The 16,109-nt window shown below is 57.6% G+C and overlaps 1 protein-coding gene across 1 annotated transcript in view; it reads left to right on the forward strand.

Moving 5' to 3' along the window:
* Window positions 1-2,688: 2,688 nt before the first annotated feature.
* The window catches only part of MYO15B (myosin XVB), a gene marked incomplete at both ends in the record, with an annotated part of 38,358 nt that continues 24,937 nt past the window's right edge, over window positions 2,689-16,109 (forward strand). Inside the window, 14 exons of the mRNA XM_080714128.1 lie at window positions 2,689-4,421; window positions 5,213-5,276; window positions 5,491-5,600; window positions 5,720-5,794; window positions 6,112-6,208; window positions 6,458-6,561; window positions 6,696-6,972; window positions 7,115-7,276; window positions 8,014-8,127; window positions 8,212-8,270; window positions 8,348-8,480; window positions 11,283-11,378; window positions 12,072-12,203; window positions 13,423-13,548. Coding sequence (XP_080570254.1) covers window positions 2,689-4,421; window positions 5,213-5,276; window positions 5,491-5,600; window positions 5,720-5,794; window positions 6,112-6,208; window positions 6,458-6,561; window positions 6,696-6,972; window positions 7,115-7,276; window positions 8,014-8,127; window positions 8,212-8,270; window positions 8,348-8,480; window positions 11,283-11,378; window positions 12,072-12,203; window positions 13,423-13,548 — 3,282 coding nt within the window. The remainder of the gene's footprint in view (window positions 4,422-5,212; window positions 5,277-5,490; window positions 5,601-5,719; window positions 5,795-6,111; window positions 6,209-6,457; window positions 6,562-6,695; window positions 6,973-7,114; window positions 7,277-8,013; window positions 8,128-8,211; window positions 8,271-8,347; window positions 8,481-11,282; window positions 11,379-12,071; window positions 12,204-13,422; window positions 13,549-16,109) is intronic.

A 16,109-nucleotide genomic window follows, 5' to 3' on the forward strand; every position in this document is an offset into this window, starting at 1 on the left:
TCCCCACCCTGACATGCGCCCCGGTTACCTGGAAACCACTGTGTTTGGGCCCAGGGTGGTGACCAAGGCACCCTGTCGTGCCCAGGGTGGTCCTGAGCTCTGTCCCCTTGTGTCTCCACTGCAGAGTGAACGGGACGGTTGCCCGGGCTGCAATGGACACACTACTGAGGCCCTCCCGTGGGCCCGCCCTGGCTGGAGAGGCGGGCGCGCTGGGCCGGCGGAGCACCATCTCCGCCCTGCTGCTGCTGGCCCCGGCCCAGTGGAGGAGAGACCCTGCCACCGCCATGGGCCGCCCCTCCCGGGCTTGCCTGTCCTGGTCCTTTTATCAACGTTGCACAGTTTTTATCCCTCTGTCCCTTTTTGTAGTGGGCTGGGGTTTAAATTATAAATTTTAACTGCCTCTGGGTGAAACAGAGTTTTTAATAAATACCTTATTACCTCTTCACTGGACTGGTCCAAGGATGTTAGTTTTTAGTTGTGTGAGAACTGTCCATCTAAATCGAAAGCCAAGCCAGGCGTGGCAGTACTTGAGACAGGAGGATCACAGGTTCAAAGCCAGCCTCGGCAACCTTGCGAGGCTCTCAGAAACCTAGTGAGACCCTGGTTCCAAATAAATGCAATCATGCTGCCTGCGTGTGCACGATCTGTGTGTCCATCACCACTGCCTGCGTGTGCACGATCTCGGTGTGTGCACCACGCTGCCTGCGGTGTGTGTATTGTGCCACCTGCGTGTGTACGATCTCAGTGTGTGCATTATGCTGCCTGCTTGTGCACGATCTGCGTGTCCATCACCACTGCCTGCGTGTGCACGATCTCGGTGTGTGCATCATGCTGCCTGCGTGTGCACGATCTCGGTGTGTGCACCACGCTGCCTGCATTCATAAGTTCTATAAATAGGATCCTGCACTGTTTGCTCTTTCATGCATGGCTGCTCTCGCCAGCCAGCCATGAGACTAACCATATTACTGCTAGTGGTTGCAAGCGGTTCTCAAGGCCATGCAATGACCCATGTGAATATGCCACCCCACACTTTTCTTCTGGGGGAGACAGGCCTCTGCACACCATCACCCCTTGCCTGGTCGTTGCAGGTGGGGGTGCAGCCTACTGCGGGCTACTGCCAGGCTGGTGGCTGCCCTGAGCTTGCGCAGCTTTAGCACAGCCGCCTCCTCAGCCAGGTGCCCTGGTACACACCTGTAATCCCAGTTCTTGGAAGGCTGAGATGGGAGGATTGCAAGTTTGAGGCCAGCTCCAGCAATTTAGCAAGGCCCTGTTTCAAAATAAAAAGGGTGGAGGTATACCTCAGAAGCAGAATGCTCTTGGCCTCGATCCTCAGTACAAAAATAAATAAATAAAAAAGGGCTGCCGCTCTGACATGAGTCACTTTGAACTCTGCTTAAACCAGCCTCTGGGCTGTGAGTACCCCCACTCCCACCCCCACCCTGAGGGAGTAGGAGCCGAGCTCCGGCTGGTTCTAGGAGATACACAGAGACAAATGGCAGGCAGGCAGGCCAGGGAAAAGCACAGCAGTCTGGAATGTTCCTCCCCTGCACTGAGACTGGGTGGTGCCGCTGGGGAAAAGAGGCCAGAACAAGCCGGTCAGCTGGACACGGAGCCCCAGGTCCTGGCTGGATGACTGACCTGGCCAGGTTTTGAGGCCCCAGAGCTGCACGTGCAGTCCCTTCCGGCCCCAGGCCCTTTCAAGTGGCCTCAGGAATCCTGCCTGGTTTGGCCACAATCTAACCAAGAAGCAGACCCCCACCCACGCATCTTAGAGAAGGACCCAGAAGAGGAGTGACAGACGGGGGAGCGGGGGACTGCTTGTTTACACAGAAATAAACTTAAGGCATTGAGGTTTTGTCCTTTTTCGGTGTGGGGTAACACCCTGCTTTATGGGAGAACCTGGATTCCTATCTTGTGTGTGTGGTACTGGGGGTTGGACCCAGGGGCATCTATCTCTGAGCTACGCCCCCAGCCCTATTTTTATTTTCTTTTTGCAGTACTGGGGATAGAACCCAGGGGCATTCTACTCCGAGCTATACCCCCAGCCCTATTTTTATTCTTTATTTTGAAACAGGGTCTCAGTTGCAGAGGGCCTCACTAAGTAGCTGAGACTGATGATCCTCCTGTCTCGGCCTCCAAAGTGCTGGAATTACAAGCACGCGCCACCACGCCCAGCTAAATAAATACTTAGAAACACTGGAACAATTGGGGACGGTGGGGGTCGGGTTCTGTTCCATGACTACAGGGGGGACAGGCATCTGCGTTATGCCAGTTCAAGATGTACATTTGTGGTCTTTGTACTTTTTTTGTAAATTGTATTTCAGAATGGAAAAGAATAAACCACCAAAACTGATGAAATGTACCCTGTACCAGGGTCTACCTGCCCAGCGGGGCAGGAGGCCCAGTTTCACGCCGCCCTCCTGGGGTCGCGATGAGGCGGAGCAGCCCCTCAGTGTGGCGCAGCGCCAGGATGCCCGCTGGCCGCGCACCGCTGCCCTGCCCATGGCCTTTGTTGGAGGCTGCAGCGTCTCCTCTTTCCAGGTGCCTCTGCTCCTCTGCCCCTCTTGCATTATTGATGTTTGTGCCTAAGGGGGGAGTCCCAGGGGACAGCCAGCTTACAGAGTTGGGGTGAGCCGCGGCCAAGCGCACCCACAGGCAGTCAGATCCCCGGAAAGGGAAAAGGCCAGCATGGGTGGTCGCAAGGGCAAAGCGCCCAAGACCAGGACCAGACCCGGGAGGCCCGCTTCTGGGGAGCAGGAATCTGGGTCAGCCAGCACTGAAGACCCGACGATGTCGGGTCGGAACCATCGGCCTAGTCCCGGCGAAGCCCGCCAAGCCAGACCTGCCCCGAAGCCCGACACAGCTGGAGACAAGGGGACGGCTGGTGGCCGCAGGGAGCCCAGAAAGTCAGGGGCTGGGCGGCCCCCGGAAGCCCAGGAGTGGCCAGACAGCTCACCGCGTGGGGACCGGACGCCTGTGGACAACTGCCAGCCCGGCGACAGCGGTGGGGAGCCCCAGGAAGCGGCGAGCCCACCCCCAGAAGAGCCACGGGGCCAGCGCAGCCGCCGCAGGAGGAAAAGAAAGAAGCCTGGGCCTTCTGTCCCCCGGAGCCTCGACCGGGACACGTCGGGAGCAGATGCGGGCAGCTCCTGCCGGGACAGCGAGGCCCCTGAGACCCAGGAGAGCAGCAGCCAGGGCGGAGGGGCCCCGGAGCTATGGCCCAAAGCAGAGCCAGCCCACACGGGCTCAGAGGGGACCCAAACGGGGCCAGCGTCGGCGCTGGAGGCAGGAGAGAGCCAGGGCCGCAACTGCGACGAAGCCCGGGACCAGCTCCCCCGGGGAGCGAGTGAGGATGGCGGGACAAACACGGTCGGGCGTCCGCAGGGGCCTGGGGATGGACGGGCGGCCCTAGGAACAGCCAGCCGGATCCCCGACGCCCAGGAGATGGGGCCGAGCGGGGAAGCGGCGGCCTGCGAGCCCCCGGGGGGCGCCTGCTCGCGCGTCCCTGGGGGCTGGGGGGTCCCTGGGGACGCCAGGCTGGCCCAGGACGCGGGGGCGCGGCGCCGCCAGGGCGGGAAGGTGCGGGAGGCGGAGGCCCCGGCGGGAGGGGACGCGGCCATCGTGGGCAGGGGTCTCAGGGCGCGCCTGCTGCGCGTGGTGCACGCCCTGGGTCTGCTGCGGTGGCTGCGGCGGCGCGGGCGGCCGGGGGGCGCGGGGGCCGCGGCGGGAGCGCGGCCGGGCTGCGGGCCGGGGGGGCGCCGTCGAGGATGGCGGCTGGTCTGCTGGGCTCGGCTGTGGGGGCCGCCGAGGGCTCCCCCTAGCGGCGGCTCCAGCCCCCCGCGAAGCCCGCCTCGCCCGGCCGCGGGGGACCCTGGCGACGCCGAGGACCCCACGTTCGCAGTCGTGCCCCCCAGGGTCCAGGGAGAGGGCAGCGCGTCCGACGGCAGGGGCTCGGGAGGAGGCTCCGCGGACGCCCTGTCCGCCGACGGCCGGGCTCGGCCTCCTGCAGGGGCTGCGGGGGGCGGTGGGGGGCGCGGGGAGAGGGGGGAGGGGGGGGTCGGGCCCCGCCGCGCCTCCCTCCTCGCCCCGACCCCACTGGATGAGGACCGGTCGGACGGTGAAGGGGAGCCCGAGACCTCGGAGGCCCAGGCCCCCGTGCACTGGGCGCAGGGCTCCGGCCCCCGCGAGGACCCTGGGCCGGGCGCGGACGCGCTGCGGCCCCGGCTCACCCTGGAGACCCGCCTGGGCGGGGACAGAAGCCCCTGCGCGCCCCCCAGGGAGCGGTGGGAGCCTGAGGATGAAGCCGAGGCGGCGCTGGAGAGGGAGCTGGAGCTGAGCCTCGGGTGGGGGCTGGAGGCGCCAAGCTCCGCGGGCGCAGAGGGCAGGAGCCTGGAAGACACCGAGGACCTGGCCCGCCTGCGGTGAGCCAGCCCGGTCCCAACCCCGCCATCCCTGGCTCACAGCCCCTCTCTCTGTCCACCCTGATCCTTGTAAATCGCTTAGACCCTTATCGAAAGCTGAGAAAGGATTCTGCCCCACACAAGCTTGCTGAGCCAGGCATGGTGGCGCAGGCCTGTGATTCCAGTACTTGGGAGGCTGAGATGGGAGGGTCACGGGAGCATAGGTCAGTCTCAGCAACCTAGGGAGACCCTAGCCATTTAGTGAGACCTTGTTTCAAAAAAAAAGAAAAGGCCGGGCGTGGTGGCGCACGCTTGTAATCCCCACACTTGGGAGGCAGAGACAGGAGGATCGCGCAGGTTCGAAGCCAGCCGCGCGTGCTGGCTTAGGAGACCCTGTTTCCAAATAAAAATGTAAAAATAGGTCTGGGAGTGTAGTCCAGAGATAGAAGGGCTTCCAGGAACCCCAGTACCACCAAAAAAAAAAAAAAAATCTGAGAGTGTAGCTCAGAGATAGCAAGGCCCCTGGATTCAACCCCTAATACCAAAAGAAAAGAAATGATAATAAAGGGTTTCTGGCTGGAAGGGTCCTTGGGGGCTGACAGTCAGGTGTCCCTTGTAGGGATTTCTTTTATGAATCAGCACAAAGCTTCCCTTTGGGTCGGGCCCGTCTTGCTTGAAGCCCCCCCATAGAATGGGGAATGCACTGAACAGCCCACCTCTTTTATGGCTAAGGCTCTGGGAGGCTGGGTGGCCTGCCCCGGGGTCCCCGAGGCCAGTGGCATAGCCAGCCCTCCACCCTGCCCTCCCCACAGGCTGGTGTGCAACAGCTCAGTGCTGTCGTGTCTCAAGAAGAGGTTCCACCTGGGCCGTATCTATGTATGGGGGGCCACAAGGCGGGGGTGGTGGGCGGAGGGCTCCCTGGCACCCTTAGGGGTCTCCTTCCCTGCCCCTGGGCTGGGTGCTGAGCCCTCTCTGCCTGAGACCCTGCAGAGCGGGGCCAGAGGGGCCAGATTGGGAAGCGTTGAAGACCCCCCATTTGCATTTCCCCCTCCCTCCATATTCTAATAAGAGCTTGTGCTTTCTTTCCCAGACGTTTGGGGGGCCCCTCCTGCTGGCTCTGAACCCCCACCGGTCTCTGCCTCTCTACTCTCCTGAGGTTTTGGCAAGCTTCCACCCTGGGAAGGCCCCCAACACCACCCCGTAGGTGACTCTGCCCTCTGACCCTGTGCTTACCTCCAAAGGCAGCCAGGTGTCAGCACACCCCAGCTACACCCAGGGCCGCCCTAGAGGCCCATCCCTGAACCTTCTCATCTTCCCAGACATGTCTTTAGCATCGTGGCTGCAGCCTATAACCGGTTTCAGCAGGCGAGGCAGGACCCCTGCATTCTCCTCAGGTGAATCCTGGCTGCCTGCCTGGCTGGGCCCACGGGCCACCCTGAGGGCCAGCGGGCGGCGGCGCCCGGTGGGTGGCAGCTCTGGACCTTACCCGGGCCCTCTCCCGAGTCACACATGCCCCTGGAGAGGAATGTCTCTGTTTGCTCTCCATGCCCCTGGTCTGTCTCTCCATGTTTCTGGGGGCCTCGCCCAGGGTAGGTGTCACTTCCAGGTGGCCCATCACCCCCCCCTGGCCTGGGCTCAGCAGGGCAGCTGCAGGAGCCGCTTCCTGGAGACGCTGCGGCTCCCACCCATCCCTGGCTCCTCCCTCCGACAGTGGGCACAGCGGCTCCGGGAAGACCGAAGCGGCCAAGAAGATCCTGCAGTTCTTAAGCAGCCTGGAACAGCAGGGAACCAGGAACAGAGGGTGCCAGGTGAGGCCAGGCTGGGTGCCTCCCTCCAGGGGGCACCTGGTCATTTCCCAGGGGTCCAAGAAGGATCGTGTCTCTCCTTTGCGCTACGAAGAGAGTGGTCTGCAAGCTTCTGGCTTCTGTGGGGTTAGCCCTGGACGTTGCCTGCTGCGGGCGCTCTGATGGGCCCAGCACAGCCAGCGGCCATAGAGAAGCCCCAGTGGGTACCACTGTCATCTCAGGGATGCTTGAGCGCCCCACCCCACCCCACAGCTGGATGACCTGCTGCCTGTGCTCAGCAGCTTTGGGCACGCCAAGACCATCCTCAATGCCAACGCCAGTCGCTTCGGCCAGGTCTTCCGCATCTTCCTGCAGCAGTGAGTGGCGGGGGCTCAGGTGGGCACAGTGGCACCTGTCATGGGTTACCTTCCTGGGAGCCTGAGGCTGATCCCCTTAGCCCCGGCCCCCGGGTGCGTGCCCTGGGCACCCACAGCACCTCGTGTGCCCACAGTGGTGTTACTGTGGGATCCTCCGTGTCGCATTATCTGCTTGAGACCTCCAGAGTGGTGTTTCAGGTAAGGGCCACCCCTACTCACCTCTTCCCAGCTCCGAAAGGAGAGAAGGAGGGGCCATGGCCTCCAGGCGCGGCTTCCCCTAAATCAGCCCTCCCTCAGGCCCAGGCTGAGCGGAGCTTCCATGTCTTTTATGAGCTACTGGCAGGGTTGGATACCACTGAGCAGGAGCAGCTCTCCCTACAGGGACCGGAGACTTACTACTACCTCAACCAGGTGGGGACAAGGCCCCCGTGGTGCAGGGCGGAGGGCAGAGGGTGGAGGGCGGAGGGCGGAGGGCAGTCTCAGCCCCAGGTCTGAGGAGTCCGGGGATGACGGGAGGGCCAGGCCTGCCGCTCAGCCCTGCTGTGCCCTTTAGGGCCAGGCCTGCCGCCTGCGGGGGAAGGAGGATGCCCTGGACTTTGTGGGGCTGGTGAAGGCCCTGCAGGTGCTGGGCTTGTGCCCCGAGGAGCTGGCTGCAGTCTGGGCCGTGCTGGCCGCCATCCTGCAGCTGGGCAACATCTGCTTTTCTTCTTCAGAGGTGGGCTCCCTTTGTGGGCAGGGTTGGTGGGGACCAGGGTTGGTGAGCTGGGTTAGTGGTGGCGGTTTGCACAGCTGGGACTTTGGCAGTGATGTACGGGAGACTACAAAGCCCTGGAAACAGGCCCTGCCCAATGCGCAGATGAGAAAACCCGGCCCGGGCGTCTGTGCTCCTCCCAAGCCCATTGCTCTCAGCCGCCATCCCCAAGGGCACCTGCCATTCCCTGAGCAGCTATTTTGTGCCTAGCCCTGGGAAATTACTTGATGCCTTTGAGAGTGTGATACTGGGGATGGAACCCAGGGGCACTCTACCTCCGAGCTATTTTTTTATTCTTCATTTTGAAACAGGGTCTCACTGAGTTGCAAAGGGCCTCACTAAGTAGCTGAGGCTGTCCTCAAACCGTGATCCTCCTGTCTCAGCCTCCTGAACGCTGGGATGACAAGCGTGAGTCACCATGTCCAGCTCGATGCATACTTTCTAACTAAGTTCTCTGACAACCCCTGAGGGTTGCCGTTTCCTCCTTGGTGATAGGGTGAGGAGGCTCCGAAGGGAAAGGGACTCGCCAGAGCTAGTGAGGAGGGAAGCCAGGCCTGCACGCGGGCCCTCAGACCCAGAGCCTGGCTCCCCACGACCCAACTCACCCCATGTGCTACTGTCCCTGCGGGTGATGAGGCCGCTGGCTTCACAAAGCAAGTTCCTGTCCCTGCCCCGGGGCACAAGTCCCTTCCTCTGTACAGCGGGAGTCCCAGGAGGTGGCTGCTGTGTCTAGCTGGGCTGAGATCCACACAGCGGCCCGGTTGCTGCGGGTGCCGCCAGAGCGCCTAGAAGGGGCTGTCACCAGGAGGGTCATGGTGAGCCCGAGGGTCCTGGGGAGCAGGGGGAACCACCTGGAAGGGCCACCGGCCTGACAGCCCATGAACTCCTCTGCCCTCCAGGAAACGCCCTACGGCCGGGTGTCCAGGTCCCTGCCGGTGGAAGGCGCCATCGATGCCAGGTGGCGGCGGCGGGGCCCGGGGCAGCGGGGCCAGGCCCGGGGCTCAGCTCTGCTGGGCTCATTAACTGTGCCCTCAGGGATGCCCTGGCCAAGGCCCTGTACTCAAAGCTCTTCAGCTGGCTTCTGAGGAGAATCAACTCGCAGTTGGCGCCTCCAGGGGCTGGAGGCAGCGTGGGCACCCTCACCGTGGTAGACGCCTTCGGCTTTGAGGTCACCTCTTGGGATGGGGCCTCGGGCGGGGGTGCTGTCTTAACCAATGTATTTCTGGGGGGTCCCCTCCCCTCGGAACCACCTGCCCACCCGGCCCCTTCTGCTCCTCTGGGGTGGCTGCTCCAGGGAGGGAGAGGAACCAGGTTCCCCTCTGGGAATTTAGAGTCTAGTTGAGGTTGGTGGGGAATTTCAGGGTTCTCGCTGCGTGTTTCGGGGTTCTCCAGCGGCATGTCATGGAGAGGAGGAGGTTCATTCCCAAGCAGCCCCTCTGCTTCTCTCTCTCTGGTTCCTGGCTGGACAGCCGGGGTCATGAGCCCTCCTGGTTCTCTCTGGAAGAGGCTGGAGCCCTGCCCAGCCCCAGAGCCGCCCACTAGCTCTGTGACCTCTGCATCAACCTGAGATCAGCCCTCTCTCTGCAGAGCAGGACAGGGACCGAGGGCCGTGCGCACCGCTGCCCTGTCTTGGCCTTACAGAGACCCCAAGACGGGCCTGCCCACATCCTCACCCACTCACATCAAGAGGGGAGGGAAATGCAGGCATGGCGGTGCACACCTGTAACCTGGGGACCTAGGAGTCTGAGACAAGAGGATCGCAGGTTCAAGGCCAGCCTCAGAAACTTAGGGAGATCTTGTTTCAAGATAAAAAATAAAAAGGGCTGGGATTACATCGAGCCTGGTGGTGCACACTTGTAATTCCAGTACTTGGGAGACTGAGACAGGAGAATCGCAGGTTCATGGCCAGCCTCAGCTACTTAGTTAGTGAGGCCCTCAGCAACCTAGTGAGACCCTGTTTCAAAATAAAGGATAAAGCCGGGCGTGGTGGTGCACACTTGTAATCCCAGCATTCGGGAGGCTGAGACCTGGTGGATTGCGGTTTGCAGACAGTCTCAGCTACTTAGTGGGGCCCTCTGCAACTTAGTCAGACCCTGTTTCAAAATAAAGAATAAAAAATAGGGCAGGGGGTATAACTCGGAGGTTGAATGCCCCAGGGTTCCATCTCCAGAGTTGCCAAAAAAAAATTAATTAAAAAAAATAAAGAATAAGCCGGGTGTGGTGGCGCACGCTTGTAATTCCTGCACTTGGGAGGCAGGGACAGGAGGATCGTGCAGGTTCGAAGCCAGCCGCATGTGCTGGCTTAAGAGACCCTGTTTCCAAATAAAAAAGTATAAAATAGGTCTGGGAGTGTAGCCCAGAGGTAGAAGGGTTTCCAGGAACCCCAGTACCACAGAAAGAAAGAAAGAAAGAAAGAAAGAAAGAAAGAAAGAAAGAAAGAAAGAAAGAAAGAAAGAAAGAAAAGCCAGGCGTGGTGGCGCACGCTTGTAATCCCTGCGCTTGGGAGGCTGAGACAGGAGGACCACGGTTCACACAGTCTCAGCTACTTAGCGAGGCCCTCTGCAACTCAGTGAGACCCTGGGCTAGGGGTGTAGCTCAGAGGTAGAATGCTCCTGGGCTTCATCTCTAGTACTGGAAAAAAAAAGAATAAAAAAATAGGGCTAGGGTGCAGCTTGGAGGTAGAATGCTCCTGGGTTCCATCCTCAGTACTGGAAAAAAGAAAAGAAAAAAAAAGCCTGAGTGGGTAGCTCAGAGTTTCATTCTCCAGTAGCAAAAACAAAACAGTACCAAACAAAACAAAACAAAACAAAACAAAAAGCGAGAGAGAAGAAAGCGAGCCCTCCAGGTCTCCCTGGGATGTCACAAACTCTGCATCCCTTTCTATTTATTTTATTTATTTTTGTGGTACAGGGGATGGAACCCAGAGGCATTCTACCTCCAAACTACACCCTCAACCCTATTTTTCGTTATTTATTTATTTATTTATTTTGGTGGTACTGGGGTTCCTGGAAACCCTTCTACCTCCGGGCTACACTCCCAGATTACAAGCGTGCATCACCACACCGGCTCATTCTTTATTTTTGAAGCAGGGTCTCACTGAGTTGCAGAGGGCCTCACTAAGTAGCTGAGGCTGGCTGGGAACCACAATCCTCCTGTCTCAGCCTCCCAAATGCTGGGATTACAAGTGTGTACCACCACGCCCGGCTTGCGACCCGTTTTATTTATTTTTTATTGATTGATTGATTGATTTTGGTGGTACTGGAGGTGGAACCCAGAGGCTTTCTACCTCTGGGCTATAATCCCAGACCTATTTTATATTTAGAAACAGGGTCTCACTAAATTGCTAAGAGCCTCACTAAGTAGCTGAGGCTGGCTTTGAACCTGTGCGATCCTCCTGTCTCAGCCTCCCAAATGCTGGGATTACAAGTGTGCACCACCACACCCGGCTTGCACCCCTTTTTAGAAGATCCATCTTTCGGGGCAGCAAGCCAGAGGGGAAGGAAGAGGTGGCCCCCGGCCCCTATTCCCTGGGCGCTGTTCACTGCCCATCTGCCCTGCCCTGGGTGGCCATGCCTCCATGAGAGGGGTATGCTCCCGTGGGTGTGTTTGGGGGTGTGCGGCTGCATGAAGGGGTGCTCTGCTGGGTTTGAGGTGCTGCAGTGAGGTCACACAGAGGAAGGCCCCTATTCCTCCAGGAGGAGGCCAGAAGGCTTCTGGGGCGGCAGCTTGGAGCTCTGCTTAAGAGGATGTGGGATTTGGATCTGACCACAGCCCCGAGGCGCATGGTGGTCGGCTGGACGTGTGTGGTTGGGCAGGGCCGAGGTGGGCCAGGACCTTGGATGGTCCCTGCAGCATCAGCCCTTGGGCCCTGGAGAGAAGACCCCAGAGCAGCACCCAGGGGCGGGATGGAGGACTCAGGCTTGCACGCGGCCCCCTCCGTGCTGGCCACCTCACTGCCCACCTGCCCCAGGCCCTGCAGGTGAACAGCCTGGGGCAGCTGTGCAACAACCTCGCCAGTGAGCGACTGCAGCTCTTCTCCAGCCGGAAGCTGCTGGCCCAGGAGGAGGTAGGGCGCAGGCGCGGCAGGGTCACCCGAGGCCAGCTTGGGGAGCAGAGTGGTAGACTAAGAGCTCCAGCCCCAGTCCCCCTCGCTGTGGCTGGTGCAGACCTGAGCCACAGTGTACACGCTATAAACTGAGAAGGTCGCCAGGCGTGGTGGCTCACGCCTGCGATCCTGGTACGTGGGAGGCCGAGACAGGAGGATCACAGGTTTGAGGACAGCCTCAGCAAGTAGTGAGACTGTCATTGACCTAGCGGGACCCTGTTTCAAAGATAAAATAAAATAGGAGCCGGGCGTCGTGGCGCAGTCTTGTAATCCCAGCATTTGGGAGGCTGAGACAGGAGGATTACAGTTTACAGACAGCCTCGGCTACTACTTAGGCCCTTTGCAACTCAGTGAGACCCTGTTTCAAAATAAAGAATAAAAAATAGCCTGGGATATCACTTGGATGTAGAACCCTCTTGGGTTCCTTCCCCAGTACTGCAATAAAAAGTAATTAAATACATACATACATAAATAAATAAATAAATAAATAAAATAGGGCTGGGGGTATAGCTAGGAGGAGGAATGCCCCTGGGTTCAATCCCTAGTACCACCCAATTAAAAAAAAATTCAAAACTTAACAAGGGTAGGTCATCCCGCTCCCGCTCAGAGGCCCCAGAGCGTGGGCTGTAAATGGCCAAGGCTGGCTCTTCCCAGGAGGAGTGCCGGCGGGAGCTGCTGCCCTGGGTGCCTGTTCCTCAGCCGCTGAGGGAGTCCTGCCTGGACCTCCTCGTGGAAGGACCCCACAGCCTCCTGAGTACACTGGATGCCCAGACATGGCTGTCCCAGGTGAGGGCTGGGCTGGTGGTCGCCTCGGTGTTGGAGAATGGGAGTGGGGGCCCTGGGCGGCCAGGCTGGAGCCAGCAGGAACTCCTGGGGAGTTATGGGGTCCAGAGACCCTGCCCACAGTTCTACATGTGGAAGCTGTTAAGGGAAGGAAGGAAGGAAGGAAGGAAGGAAGGAAGGAAGGAAGGAAGGAAGGAAGGAAGGTAGATCTGTGTGCCCTTTGGGTGTCACAAGAGAGAAATGTTAATTAAAAATATGAGCTGGGCTTGGTGGCGCACGCTTGTAATCCCAGCATTCGGGAGGCTGAGACCTGGAGGATCACACTTCGCGGCCAGCCTCAGCTACTTAGTGAGGCCCTCTGCAACTCAGTGAGACCCGGTTTCAAAATAAAGAATAAAAAATAGGGCAAGGAGTATAGCTTGGAGGTCAAATGCCCCTGGGTTCCATCCCCAGACCCGCAAAAGAAATAAAAATAAAAATAAAAATATGAAGAGTTGGGTGTGGTGGTGCAGGCCTGTCATCCCAGTACTTGGGAGGCTGAGACAGGAAGATCGTGTGTTACTGGGGACTGAACCCAGGGGTGTGTTCTACCTCCGAACTATACCCCCAGCCCTATTTTATTTTATTATTATTTTTGTGTGTGTAGTACTGGGGATTGAACGCAGGGACATTCTATCTCTGAGCTACACCCCTGCCCTATTTTTTATTATTTATTTTGAAACAGGGTCTCACTAAATTACAGAAGGCCTAAGTAGCTGAGTTTATCCATGAACTGCGATCCTCCGGTTTCAGCCTCCCGAATGCTGGGATTACAAGCGTGCGCCACCACGCCCGGCTCCTATTTTATTTTTATTTTGAAACAGGGTCTTGCTAAGTTGCTGAGAGCCTCACTAAGTTGCTGAGGCTGCCCTCCAACCTGTGATCTTCCTGTCTCAGCCTCCCAAGGGCTGAGATAACAGGAGTGTACCACCACACCCAGCTAATAAATAAATAAATATAAATAAATAAAAAGGGCTGGGGATATAGTGCAGAGGTAGAAATGAGTTCAGTCCCTAATACCACAAGCAAACACACCCAAGCATGACTCTTCCTGTCTGAGGAAGGAATTGGGAGAACGGCACCACTTCGGGGTGTGTGGCCCTGGGGTCACGGAGGGGGCGCCGTCTAATTAGGGGGCAGTCTGTGCAAAGCCTGAGGGAGGTGCCACTGGTCCCCTTATCAGGCCACGGACCACACCTTCCTCCAAAAATGCCACTATCACCACGGAGATCACCGGAGCTACGCCAAGCCGCAGCTGCCCCTGCCCATCTTCACTGTGCGCCATTATGCCGGGACAGTCACCTACCAGGTATCTGGCCTCGGGGACAGACTCCAGGGTGGATCAGCCGATGATGGGACCTCTGTTCCTCCTAAGCTGAGTCACGACAGAGGAGTGGGTCAGGGGAGATCCCTTCCCAGGCCATGGACCCACCCAGTTCCGAGCATGACTTACCAACCGCGGGAGAACTGAAGGGTGGAGGCGGAGCCCTGGGGCCCTCCAGATGTGGCGGGCAGAGCACAGCTGGGCCTGGCCCCGAGAACCCTGGCAGTTTGCTTTGTTCTCTGGACTCTCCTTTCCTCCTCTGGAAAATGGGCACAGAAACCCGTCCTACTGCGCCGTGGGGAGGGGCAGGTGCGATGGTACTCAGGTGGCCTGCTGCGCGCTCACTCCCGGTCAGCATCTCCCAGGGGCACGTCTGACCCAAAGGGAGACATTGAGGGAGGGGGCTGGCATACGAGGAGGGACTGGGAGACTGGCTTGAGGGGGGGGGTTAGGGAGGCTCCCTGGAGGAGGTGGCACACCAGTTATACCGGGAAAAATGCAAACTACCCAGAAAGTATCCCCAAAAAGAAATACAGCCGGGGGTGGTGGCCCACACCTGTAACCCCACTACTTGGGAGGCTGGGACATGAGGTTTGCAGGTTTGAGAATAACAGCCCAGCAAGTCAGCAAGACCTTTAGCAATCTGGTGACATTCTGGGATGTTCGTTTTTGCAGTACTAGGGGTGGATCCCAGGAGCATTCTACCTCCAAGATATACCCCAGCCCTATTTTTTATTCTTTTTTTTTTTCGTTTTGCAGTCCTGGGGATGCAACCCATGGACATTGTACCTCCGAGCTACACCCTCAGCCCTATATTTTAGTATTTATTTATTTATTTGGAACCCAGGGGCATTCTACCTCCAACCTACACTCCCAGTACTATTTTTCTTCTTTTATTTTTTATTTATTTATTTATTTATTTATTTATTTATTTTGGTGGTACTGGGGATGGAACCCTTCTACCTCCAGGTCACACTCCCAGAACTATTTTATATTTTGTTTGGAAACAGGGTCTCTTAAGTCAGCGAGGCTGGCTTCGAACCTGTGTGATCCTCCTGTCTCCGCCTCCCAAGCACAGAGATTACAAGCGTGTGCCACCACGCCCGGCTTTATTCTTTATTTTGTTTTTATTTTTATTTTTATTTTTTGTGTGTGGTACTAGGGTTCCTGGAAGCCCTTCTACCTCCGGGCTACACTCCCAGACCTATTTTTTTATATTACTATTTGGAAACAGGGTCCCTTAAGCCAGTGCGGCTGGCTTCGAACCTGTGCAATCCTCCTGTTTCCGCCTCCCAAACCCCGGGATTACAAGCATCCACCACCACGCCCAGCTATTCTTTATTTTGAATTCTCACTGAGTTGCAAAGGGCCTCACTAAGTAGCTGAGGTGAACCATGATCCTTCACTCTCTGCCTCCCAAATGCTGGGATTATAAGTGTGTGCCACTATGCCCAGCTAGTCTTATTTATTTATTTATTTATTTGTGGTACTGGGGGTGGAACCCAGGGACTTTTCTACCTCCAGGCTATACTCCCAGATCTATTTTATACTTTATTTGGAAACAGGGTCTCACTAAGTTGCTGAGAGCCTCACTAAGTAGCTGAAGCTGGCTTTGAACCTGTGCGATCCTCCTGTCTCAGCCTCCCAAGCGCTGGAATCACACGCGTGCGCCACCAGGCCCAGCTAGTCATTTTATTTTTTGAAGAACACTGAGGCTGTCTGCAAACCGCAATCCTCCGGTCTAAGCCTCCCGAATGCTGGGATTACAAGCTTGCGCCACCACGCCTGGCTATTCTTTATTTTGAAACGGCGTCTTGCTAAGTTTCAGAGGACCTCACTAAGTAGCTGAGGCTGGCTGCAAACCTGTAATTCTCCAGTCTCAGCCTCCCAAGTACTGGGATTACAAGCGTGTACACCCAGATAGGAAATGAAATTTTTTTCCCCATGGTACTGGAGATTGAACCCAGGGACCTTCTACCTCTGAGCTTAAACTCCCAGCCCTAAACAGGGTCTCACTAAGTTGCAGAGGGTCTCACAAGCTGAGGCTGGTCACGAACCTGCACTCCTCCTCTCTCAGCATCTGAAGTAATGGGATTACAGGCGTGTGCCACCACGCCCAGCACAAGGTGGCTTTTTGTTTTTTATTTATGTTTTTTTGTGGTACTGGGGTGTGGAACCCAGGGGCTTTCTACCTCCAGGCTACACCTGCAGCCCTATTTTTTATAATTTATTTGGAAATAGGGTCTCACTAAGTTGCTGAGAGCCTCAGTAAGTAGCTGAGGCTGGCTTTGAATCTCCTGTGATTCTCCTGTCTCAGCCTCCCAAACACTGAGATTACAAGCGTGCGCCATCATGCCCGGCTTTATTTTATACTTTAATTGGAAACAGGATCTCACTAAGTTGCTGACAGCCTCACTCAGTAGCTAAGGCTGGCTTTGAAACTGCGGTCCTCCTGTCTCAGCCTCCTAAACACTAGGATTACAAGCCTGGCTTTACAAGGTGGCTTTTTAAAGAGCTCAAGAGTGCCGCAGCTGGGCGTGGCGGAG

The sequence above is a fragment of the Muscardinus avellanarius genome (assembly GCF_963383645.1).
Source record: "Muscardinus avellanarius genome assembly, chromosome: 16".
Classification (NCBI taxonomy): domain Eukaryota; kingdom Metazoa; phylum Chordata; class Mammalia; order Rodentia; family Gliridae; genus Muscardinus; species Muscardinus avellanarius.